General features: G+C 43.5%; 1 protein-coding gene across 1 annotated transcript in view; it reads right to left on the bottom strand.

Annotated features, from left to right (window-relative positions):
* megf11 (multiple EGF-like-domains 11) overlaps positions 1-12,765 on the bottom strand; it is a 324,903-nt gene that overhangs the window by 277,729 nt on the left and 34,409 nt on the right. The window contains exon 2 of the mRNA XM_045706373.1: positions 573-665. Coding sequence (XP_045562329.1) covers positions 573-665 — 93 coding nt within the window. The remainder of the gene's footprint in view (positions 1-572; positions 666-12,765) is intronic.

Here is a 12,765-nt window from a genome sequence, read left to right as displayed (position 1 = left end):
AGGGTTAGGGCACTAAGTAGGGAACAGGCTTAGGACACTAAGTAGGGAGCAGGTTTAGGGCACTAAGTAGGGAACAAGGTTAGGACACTAAGTAGGGAGCAGGTTTAGGACACTAAGTAGGGAGCAGGTTTAGGGCACTAAGTAGGGAACAGGGTTAGGGCACTAAGTAGGGAACAGGGTTAGGACACTAAGTAGGGAACAGGGTTAGGGCACTAAGTAGGGAGCAGGTTTAGGGCACTAAGTAGGGAACAGGGTTAGGTCACTAAGTAGGGAACAGGGTTAGGTCACTAAGTAGGGAACAGGGTTAGGACACTAAGTAGGGAACAGGGTTAGGGCACTAAGTAGGGAACAGAGTTCCATTTGGGACGTATATTTCATTGTGACTTACCTGTCTGTTTCACATGGCCATGGTTTGTAAGTAATACAGTATAGTGGTAATAATACCATACAGTATGGGACTGAATTACTTCAAATAGTGAACAAATTGTGTGTGTGATTGTGTGATTGTGTGTGTGCGTGTGTGTGTGTGTGTGTGTGTGTGTGTGTGTGTGTGTGTGTGTGTGTGTACTCACCGCTAGAGCAGTCCAGTCCTCCCCAGCCTGGTTCACACTGACACGTATCAGGGGACACACATCTCCCATGGGTACACTCCTCAGAGCAGAGAGCTAACACACACACACACACACACACACACACACACACACACACACACACACACACACACACACACACACACACACACACACACACACAGGGATTCATTAAAATCGGCGCACTTAACTGTCATGGCTTAAACATCCAATCAAATCAATTGTATTAGTCACATGTGCTGAATACAACAGGTGTAGTAGACCTCACAGTGAAATGCTGAATACAACAGGTGTAGTAGACCTCACAGTGAAATGCTGAATACAACAGGTGTAGTAGACCTCACAGTGAAATGCTGAATACAACATGTGTAGTAGACCTTACAGTGAAATGCTGAATACAACAGGTGTAGTAGACCTCACAGTGAAATGCTGAATACAACAGGTGTAGTAGACCTCACAGTGAAATGCTGAATACAACAGGTGTAGTAGACCTCACAGTGAAATGCTGAATACAACAGGTGTAGTAGACCTCACAGTGAAATGCTGAATACAACAGGTGTAGTAGACCTCACAGTGAAATGCTGAATACAACAGGTGTAGTAGACCTCACAGTGAAATGTTGAATAGAACAGGTGTAGTAGACCTCACAGTGAAATGCTGAATACAACAGGTGTAGTAGACCTCACAGTGAAATGCTGAATACAACATGTGTAGTAGACCTTACAGTGAAATGCTGAATACAACAGGTGTAGTAGACCTTACAGTGAAATGCTGAATACAACAGGTGTAGTAGACCTCACAGTGAAATGCTGAATACAACAGGTGTAGTAGACCTCACAGTGAAATGCTGAATACAACAGGTGTAGTAGACCTTACAGTGAAATGCTGAATACAACAGGTGTAGTAGACCTCACAGTGAAATGCTGAATACAACAGGTGTAGTAGACCTCACAGTGAAATGCTGAATACAACAGGTGTAGTAGACCTTACAGTGAAATGCTGAATACAACAGGTGTAGTAGACCTCACAGTGAAATGCTGAATACAACAGGTGTAGTAGACCTCACAGTGAAATGCTGAATACAACAGGTGTAGTAGACCTCACAGTGAAATGCTGAATACAACAGGTGTTGTAGACCTTACAGTGAAATGCTGAATACAACAGGTGTAGTAGACCTCACAGTGAAATGCTGAATACAACAGGTGTAGTAGACCTCACAGTGAAATGCTGAATACAACAGGTGTAGTAGACCTCACAGTGAAATGCTGAATACAACAGGTGTAGTAGACCTCACAGTGAAATGCTGAATACAACAGGTGTAGTAGACCTCACAGTGAAATGCTGAATACAACAGGTGTAGTAGACCTTACAGTGAAATGCTGAATACAACAGGTGTAGTAGACCTTACAGTGAAATGCTGAATACAACAGGTGTAGTAGACCTTACAGTGAAATGCTGAATACAACAGGTGTAGTAGACCTTACAGTGAAATGCTGAATACAACAGGTGTAGTAGACCTCACAGTGAAATGCTAAATACAACAGGTGTAGTAGACCTCACAGTGAAATGCTAAATACAACAGGTGTAGTAGACCTCACAGTGAAATGCTGAATACAACAGGTGTAGTAGACCTCACAGTGAAATGCTGAATACAACAGGTGTAGTAGACCTCACAGTGAAATGCTGAATACAACAGGTGTAGTAGACCTCACAGTGAAATACTGAATACAACAGGTGTAGTAGACCTCACAGTGAAATGCTGAATACAACAGGTGTAGTAGACCTCACAGTGAAATGCTGAATACAACAGGTGTAGTAGACCTTACAGTGAAATGCTGAATACAACAGGTGTAGTAGACCTTACAGTGAAATGCTGAATACAACAGGTGTAGTAGACCTCACAGTGAAATGCTGAATACAACAGGTGTAGTAGACCTCACAGTGAAATGCTGAATACAACAGGTGTAGTAGACCTCACAGTGAAATGCTGAATACAACAGGTGTAGTAGACCTCACAGTGAAATGCTGAATACAACAGGTGTAGTAGACCTCACAGTGAAATGCTGAATACAACAGGTGTAGTAGACCTCACAGTGAAATGCTGAATACAACAGGTGTAGTAGACCTCACAGTGAAATGCTGAATACAACAGGTGTAGTAGACCTCACAGTGAAATGCTGAATACAACAGGTGTAGTAGACCTCACAGTGAAATGCTGAATACAACAGGTGTAGTAGACCTCACAGTGAAATGCTGAATACAACAGGTGTAGTAGACCTCACAGTGAAATGCTGAATACAACAGGTGTAGTAGACCTCACAGTGAAATGCTGAATACAACAGGTGTAGTAGACCTCACAGTGAAATGCTGAATACAACAGGTGTAGTAGACCTCACAGTGAAATGCTGAATACAACAGGTGTAGTAGACCTCACAGTGAAATGCTGAATACAACAGGTGTAGTAGACCTCACAGTCAAATGCTGAATACAACAGGTGTAGTAGACCTCACAGTGAAATGCTGAATACAACAGGTGTAGACCATACAGTGAAATGCTGAATCCAACAGGTGTAGACCTCACAGTGAAATGCTGAATACAACAGGTGTAGTAGACCTCACAGTGAAATGCTGAATACAACAGGTGTAGTAGACCTCACAGTGAAATGCTGAAAATACCATAAAGATTGATTTTAAACAGCGTTCTAAGTACGGTAATGGAATATTTTGACTTTTTGTGTCTCGAATAGTGAACTGAACGCACGAACAAAACGGAGGTATTTGGACATAACTATGGATTATTTCGAACAAAACAACATTTCTTGTGGAAGTAGCAGTCCTGGGAGTGCATTCTGACAAAGATCAGCAAAGTTAAGAGCATATTTCTAATACTTATTCTGAGTTTAGGTGACCCCAGAACTTGGCGGGTGTCTGTATAGGTTGCTTTGATTGCGAGCTATGTACTCAGAATATTGAAAAATGTGCTTTCGCCGAAAAGCTATTTTAAAATCTGACACAGCGGTTGCATAAAGGAGTTCTGTATCTATAATTCTTAAAATAATTGTTAAGTATTTTGTCAACATTTATGATGAGTATTTTTGTAAATTCTCTGGAAGTTTTTGGTGAGAATACATTTTCTGAACATCACTCGCCAATATCAAATGCTGTTTTTGATATAAATATGAACTTGATCGAACAAAACATACATGTATTGTGTAACATAATGTCCTAGGAGTGTCATCTGATGAAGATCGTCAAGGGTTTCTGTGACATATATGCTTGCTTGGAAAATGGCTGTGTGATTATTTTGGGCTATGTACTCTCCTAACATAATCTAATGTTTTGCTTTCGCTGTAAAGCCTTTTTGAAATCGGACAATGTGGTTGGATTAAGGAGAAGTGTATCTTTAAAATGGTGTAACATAGTCGTATGTTTTGAGAAATAGAAATTATTGGATTTTTGAGATTTTGTATTTCATGCCACGCTGTTCCATTGGATATTGGCTAGGCGTTCCGAATGTCTGTCCTGAACATTAAAAAAATACAGATAAGAATAAGAAATAAAAGTTACAAGAAATTAAAGAGCAGCAGTAAAATAACAATAAAGAGACTATATACAGGGGGTACCGGTACAGAGTCAATGTGGAGGCTATATACAGGGGGTACCGGTACAGAGTCAATGTGGAGGCTATATAAAGGGGGTACCGGTACAGAGTCAATGTGGAGGCTATATACAGGGGGCACCGGTACAGAGTCAATGTGGAGGCTATATACAGGGGGTACCGGTACAGCGTCAATGTGGAGGCTATATACAGGGGGTACCGGTACAGAGTCAATGTGGAGGCTATATACAGGGGGTACCGGTACAGAGTCAATGTGGAGGCTATATAAAGGGGGTACCGGTACAGAGTCAATGTGGAGGCTATATACAGGGGGTACCGGTACAGAGTCAATGTGGAGGCTATATACAGGGGGTACCGGTACAGAGTCAATGTGGAGGCTATATACAGGGGGTACCGGTACAGAGTCAATGTGGAGGCTATATACAGGGGGTACCGGTACAGAGTCAATGTGGAGGCTATATACAGGGGGTACCGGTACAGAGTCAATGTGGAGGCTATATACAGGGGGTACCGGTACAGAGTCAATGTGGAGGCTATATACAGGGGGTACCGGTACAGAGTCAATGTGGAGGCTATATACAGGGGGTACCGGTACAGACTCAATGTGGAGGCTATATACAGGGTGTACCGGTACAGAGTCAATGTGGAGGCTATATACAGGGTGTTACGGTACAGAGTCAATGTGGAGGCTATATACAGGGGGTACCGGTACAGAGTCAATGTGGAGGCTATATACAGGGTGTTACGGTACAGAGTCAATGTGGAGGCTATATACAGGGGGTACCGGTACAGACTCAATGTGGAGGCTATATACAGGGGGTACCGGTACAGAGTCGATGTGGAGGCTATATACAGGGGGTACCGGTACAGAGTCGATGTGGAGGCTATATACAGGGGGTACCGGTACAGAGTCGATGTGGAGGCTATATACAGGGGGTACCGGTACAGAGTCGATGTGGAGGCTATATACAGGGGGTACCGGCACAGAGTCAATGTGGAGGCTATATACAGGGGGTACCGGTACAGAGTCAATGTGGAGGCTATATACAGGGGGTACCGGTACAGAGTCAATGTGGAGGCTATATACAGGGGGTACCGGTACAGAGTCAATGTGGAGGCTATATACAGGGGGTACCGGTACAGAGTCGATGTGGAGGCTATATACAGGGGGTACCGGTACAGAGTCAATGTGGAGGCTATAAACAGGGGGTAACGGTACAGAGTCAATGTGGAGGCTATCTACAGGGGGTACCGGTACAGAGTCAATGTGGAGGCTATATACAGGGGGTACCGGTATAGAGTCAATGTGGAGGCTATATACAGGGGGTACCGGTATAGAGTCAATGTGGAGGCTATATACAGGGGGTACCGGTACAGAGTCAATGTGGAGGCTATATACAGGGGGTACCGGTACAGAGTCAATGTGGAGGCTATATACAGGGTGTTACGGTACAGAGTCAATGTGGAGGCTATATACAGGGGGTACCGGTACAGACTCAATGTGGAGGCTATATACAGGGTGTACCGGTACAGAGTCAATGTGGAGGCTATATACAGGGTGTTACGGTACAGAGTCAATGTGGAGGCTATATACAGGGGGTACCGGTACAGAGTCAATGTGGAGGCTATATACAGGGTGTTACGGTACAGAGTCAATGTGGAGGCTATATACAGGGGGTACCGGTACAGACTCAATGTGGAGGCTATATACAGGGGGTACCGGTACAGAGTCGATGTGGAGGCTATATACAGGGGGTACCGGTACAGAGTCGATGTGGAGGCTATATACAGGGGGGTACCGGTACAGAGTCGATGTGGAGGCTATATACAGGGGGTACCGGTACAGAGTCGATGTGGAGGCTATATACAGGGGGTACCGGCACAGAGTCAATGTGGAGGCTATATACAGGGGGTACCGGTACAGAGTCAATGTGGAGGCTATATACAGGGGGTACCGGTACAGAGTCAATGTGGAGGCTACATACAGGGGGTACCGGTACAGAGTCAATGTGGAGGCTATATACAGGGGGGTACCGGTACAGAGTCGATGTGGAGGCTATATACAGGGGGTACCGGTACAGAGTCAATGTGGAGGCTATATACAGGGGGGTACCGGTACAGAGTCAATGTGGAGGCTATATACAGGGGGTACCGGTACAGAGTCAATGTGGAGGCTATATACAGGGGGTACCGGTACAGAGTCAATGTGGAGGCTATATACAGGGGGTACCGGTACAGAGTCAATGTGGAGGCTATATACAGGGGGTACCGGTACAGAGTCGATGTGGAGGCTATATACAGGGGGTACCGGTACAGAGTCGATGTGGAGGCTATATACAGGGGGTACCGGTACAGAGTCGATGTGGAGGCTATATACAGGGGGTACCGGCACAGAGTCGATGTGGAGGCTATATACAGGGGGTACCGGTACAGAGTCAATGTGGAGGCTATATACAGGGGGTACCGGTACAGAGTCAATGTGGAGGCTATATACAGGGGGTACCGGTACAGAGTCAATGTGGAGGCTATATACAGGGGGTACCGGTACAGAGTCGATGTGGAGGCTATATACAGGGGGTACCGGTACAGAGTCAATGTGGAGGCTATATACAGGGGGTACCGGTACAGAGTCAATGTGGAGGCTATATACAGGGGGTACCGGTACAGAGTCAATGTGGAGGCTATATACAGGGGGTACCGGTATAGAGTCAATGTGGAGGCTATATACAGGGGGTACCGGTATAGAGTCAATGTGGAGGCTATATGCAGGGGGTGCCGGTACAGAGTCAATGTGGAGGCTATATGCAGGGGGTGTCGGTACAGAGTCAATGTGGAGACTATATACAGGGGGTACCAGTACAGAGTCAATGTGGAGGCTATATACAGGGGGTACCGGTACAGAGTCAATGTGGAGGCTATATACAGGGGGTACCGGTTCACAGTCAATGTGGAGGCTATATACAGGGTGTACCGGTACAGAGTCAATGTGGAGGTTATATACAGGGGGTACCGGTACAGAGTCAATGTGGAGGCTACATACAGGGGTACCGGTACAGAGTCAATGTGGAGGCTATATACAGGGTATTACGGTACAGAGTCAATGTGGAGACTATATACAGGGGGTACCGGTACAGAGTCAATGTGGAGGCTATATACAGGGGGTACCGGTATAGAGTCAATGTGAGTCTAACACGGGGTACCGGTACGGAGTCAATGTGGAGGCTTTATACAGGGGGTACCGGTACAGAGTCAATGTGGAGGCTATATACAGGGGGTCCCTGTACAGAGTCAATGTGGAGGCTATATACAGGGGGTACCGGTACAGAGTCAATGTGGAGGCTATATACAGGGTGTACCGGTACAGAGTCAATGTGGAGGCTATATACAGGGGGTACCGGTTCACAGTCAATGTGGAGGCTATATACAGGGGCTACCGGTACAGAGTCAATGTGAAGGTTATATACAGGGGGGTACCGGTACAGAGTCAATGTGGAGGCTATATACAGGGGGTACCGGTACAGAGTCAATGTGGAGGCTATATACAGGGGGGTGCCGGTAACGAGTCAATGTGGAGACTATATACAGGGGGTACCGGTACAGAGTCAATGTGGAGGTTCTTGGACACAGGCACTATGGTGGTCTGCTTAAAACATGTTGGTATTACAGACTCGGACAGGGAGAGTTTGAAAATGTCAGTGAAGACACTTGCCAGTTGGTCAGCGCATGCTCGCAGTACACATCCTGGTAATCCGTCTGGCCCTGTGGCCTTGTGAATGTTGACCTGTTTAAAGGACTTACTCACATTGGCTGCGGAGAACATGATCACACAGTCTTCCGGAACAGCTGGTGCTCTCATGCATGTTTCAGTGTTATTTGCCTCGAAGCGAGCATAGAAGAAATGTAGCTCGTCTGCTGGGCTCGTGTCACTGGGCAGCTCTTTGCTGTGCTTCCATTTGTAGTCTGTAATGGTTTGCAAGCCCTGCCACATCCGACGAGCGTCAGAGCCGGTGTAGTATGATTAGATCTTAGTCCTGTATTGATGCTTTGCCTGTTTGATGGTTTGTCGGAGGGCATACGTAGCAGGATTTCTTTTAATATAAGCTTCCGGGTTAGAGTCCCACTCTTTGAAAGCGGCAGCCTTTAGCAGCTCAGTGCAGATGTTGCCTGTAATCCATGGCTTCTGGTTGGGGTATGTACGTACGGTCACTGTAGGGATAATGTCATCGATGCACTTATTGATGAAGCCAATGACTGATGTGGTGTACTCCTCAATGCCATTGGAGGAATCCCGGAACATATTCCAGTCTGTGCTAGCAAAACAGTCCTGTAGCTTAGCATCTGCTTCATCTGACCACTTTTTGATTGATCTAGTCACTGGTGCTTCCTGCTTTAATTTTTGCTTGTAAGCAGGAATCGGGAGGATAGAATTATGGTCAGATTTGCCAAATGGAGGGCGAGGGAGAGCTTTGTGTGCATCTCTGTGTGTGGAGTACAGGTGGTCCAGAGTTATTTTTCCTCTGGTTGCTCATTTAACATGCTGATAGAAATTAGGTAAATCTGATTTAAATTTCCCTGCATTAACGTCCCCGGCTACTAGGAGTGTCGCCTCTGGGTGAGCATTTTCTTGTTTGCTTATGGCGGAATACAGCTCATTCAATGCTGTCTTAGTGCCAGTCTCTGACTGTGGTGGTATATAAACAGCTACAAAGAATACAGATGAAAACTCTCTCGGTAAGTAGAGTGGTCTACAGCTTATTATAAAATACTCTACCTCAGGCAAGCAATAGCTCGAGACTTCCTGAGATATCGTGCACCATCTGTTATGTACATAAATACATAGTCCGCCGCCCATTGTCTTACCAGACGCCGCAGTGCTATCCTGCAGGTACATCATATAACCAGCCAGCTGTATGTTGATATTATCGTCGTTCAGCCACGACTCCGTGAAGCATAAGATGTTACAGTTTTTAAATGTCCCGTTGGTAGTTTAATCTTCCGCGTATCCCGTCGATTTTATTCTCCAAGGATTGCACGTTTGCTAGCAGAATGGAAGGAAGTGGGGTTTTTATTCGATAGCCTACGAATTCTCAGAAGGCAGCCCGACCTTCGCCCCCTCTTTCTCCACCTCCTCTTCACGTAGATCACGGGGATCGGGGCCTGTTCCCAAGGAAGCAGTGTATCCTTTGCGTTGGAGCTCGTCAGAGTCATGAAAGGAAAAAAAGGATTCTGCTAGTCCGTGCTGAGTAATCACAGTCCTGATGTCTATAAGTTATTTTCGGTCATAAGAGACGGTAGCGGCAACATTTTGTACAAAATAAAAATAAAAAAAAGTTACAAACATCGCAAATAAACGAACAAAAAAACACAATCGGCTGGGGGCACATAAAACTGCTGACTTCTTCTCTGGCGCCATCTTACACTAACATCAGAGTCTAACGTCTATAACATCAGAGTCTATCGTCTATAACATCAGAGTCTATCTAACGTCTATAACATCAGAGTCTAACGTCTATAACATCAGATTCTATCGTCTATAACATCAGAGTCTAACGTCTATAACATCAGAGTCTATCTAACGTCTATAACATCAGAGTCTATCGTCTATAACATCAGAGTCTATCGTCTATAACATCAGAGTCTATCTATCGTCTATAACATCAGAGTCTAACGTCTATAACATCAGAGTCTATCTGTCTATAACATCAGAGTCTAACGTCTATAACATCAGAGTCTAACGTCTATAACATCAGAGTCTATCGTCTATAACATCAGAGTCTAACGTCTATAACATCAGAGTCTAACGTCTATAACATCAGAGTCTAACGTCTATAACATCAGATTCTATCGTCTATAACATCAGAGTCTATCGTCTATAACATCAGATTCTATCTAACGTCTATAACATCAGAGTCTATCGTCTATAACATCAGAGTCTAACGTCTATAACATCAGAGTCTATCGTCTATAACATCAGAGTCTAACGTCTATAACATCAGAGTCTATCGTCTATAACATCAGAGTCTAACGTCTATAACATCAGATTCTATCTAACGTCTATAACATCAGATTCTATCGTCTATAACATCAGATTCTATCGTCTATAACATCAGAGTCTAACGTCTATAACATCAGAGTCTATCGTCTATAACATCAGAGTCTAACGTCTATAACATCAGAGTCTATCGTCTATAACATCAGAGTCTAACGTCTATAACATCAGATTCTATCTAACGTCTATAACATCAGATTCTATCGTCTATAACATCAGATTCTATCGTCTATAACATCAGAGTCTAACGTCTATAACATCAGAGTCTATCGTCTATAACATCAGAGTCTAACGTCTATAACATCAGATTCTATCTAACGTCTATAACATCAGATTCTATCTAACGTCTATAACATCAGAGTCTAACGTCTATAACATCAGAGTCTAACGTCTATAACATCAGATTCTATCTAACGTCTATAACATCAGAGTCTATCGTCTATAACATCAGAGTCTAACGTCTATAACATCAGAGTCTAACGTCTATAACATCAGAGTCTATCTAACGTCTATAACATCAGATTCTATCGTCTATAACATCAGATTCTATCGTCTATAACATCAGAGTCTAACGTCTATAACATCAGAGTCTATCGTCTATAACATCAGAGTCTAACGTCTATAACATCAGAGTCTATCGTCTATAACATCAGAGTCTAACGTCTATAACATCAGATTCTATCTAACGTCTATAACATCAGATTCTATCGTCTATAACATCAGATTCTATCGCCTATAACATCAGAGTCTAACGTCTATAACATCAGAGTCTATCGTCTATAACATCAGAGTCTAACGTCTATAACATCAGATTCTATCTAACGTCTATAACATCAGATTCTATCTAACGTCTATAACATCAGAGTCTATCGTCTATAACATCAGAGTCTAACGTCTATAACATCAGAGTCTAACGTCTATAACATCAGAGTCTATCTAACGTCTATAACATCAGAGTCTAACGTCTATAACATCAGAGTCTAACGTCTATAACATCAGAGTCTAACGTCTATAACATCAGAGTCTATCTAACGTCTATAACATCAGAGTCTAACGTCTATAACATCAGAGTCTATCTACGTCTATAACATCATAGTCTATCTAAAGCTTGTGCTCAGATGAGAGGGGTGGAAATATGTGATGTGTGTCCTAAAAACATGATCCAAAGTGGTAACAACTGCTTGTTTTCCCGTTTCCTATGTTCCAATCCCTCCCTTGGGCCTACAATAATGAAGTTTCAACTGTCTTTTTTTTATCCTGGTGATTTTATGATGTCATTACCTTTTACATGTATTTATTGTTGTTGTTGTTGTAAAAAAAAAAAAATACAGATTGCTTGTTTTTCGTAAAATGTTATTACAACTAAACTTATTAGAATGATTCACCTTCCCTTGGTTTTAATGGTGACAACGTCCGTGGTGAGAATGCAACGCCACGTATGGAGATGTGTGAATGTGATGGATGGTTCCGATTGGGTTCATAAAACACAGGCCTATTGGGAAGCAGGATAACAGTTAGTGGACATCCTCTCTCTCTCTCTCTCTCTCTCTCTCTCTCTCTCTTTATATTGGATCTTTGTCCAACTACTGTGAAAAGTTTGGGTGTGCCATAAAACCATCTGTAGTGTGGCATTATTTTAATATTATATGGCCACAGGGAGAAATGATGGTGTCTGTAAACAGGGGCGCTACTTTCCCTGGGGATGGGGGGGACATGCCCCCCCTACAAATTCTGAAATTGCTTGTTTGGCACCCTTAGATGTATCATTGGAATGTGATACAAAACGAGGCGACAGTGTGCTTTAGGACCATGCAGACGTCTCCAAGCGGTCGGGTTTGGAGTTTTTCTCCGACTGAATAAAACTATAATAAAAAATAAGATGCTTCTAAAACCAAAGTTGTAGCCTATTTAAAACAAGGTGGTTTTTTTTCGTTTTGTTTATAAATTTGATTAGAAATATTTGTTATCTTTTTAGACCTTGGTCTCAGTATGATTCCCTGATAAAATAATGGTCAAAATACAATATATATATATATTTTTTTTATATACATATATGTCACGCCCTGACCATAGAGAGCCCTTGGTTCTCTATGGTGTAGTAGGTCAGGGCGTGACTAGGGGGTGATCTAGAATGTCTATTTCTATGTTGGTGCTAATATGGTTCCCAATTAGAGACAGCTGTTTATCGTTGCCTCTGATTGGGGATCATATTTAGGCAGCCATTTCAACCACCTGTGTCTGTGGGATATTGTTTGTGTTTAGTTGATGACTTCACATTTCGTTATTTCTTTATTGTTTTGTTTGTTTCGCGAATGCTGCCATCTATCCACGGTTTCTGGTTTGGGTCGGTTTTAATAGTCACAGTGGGAACAACATCCCCTTATACACTTCCTGATGAACTCAGTCACCGCGTCCGTGTTATCCTCAGAGGCTACCGGGAACATATCCCAGTCCGCGTGATCAAAACAATCTTGAAGCGTGGATTCTGATTGGCCAGACCAGCGTTGA

The sequence above is a fragment of the Salmo salar genome, chromosome ssa23, assembly GCF_905237065.1.
Source record: "Salmo salar chromosome ssa23, Ssal_v3.1, whole genome shotgun sequence".
Taxonomy (NCBI): Eukaryota; Metazoa; Chordata; class Actinopteri; order Salmoniformes; family Salmonidae; genus Salmo; species Salmo salar.
Note: the sequence above shows the minus strand (reverse complement) of the source record. Positions and strands in the feature narration are given on the sequence as shown.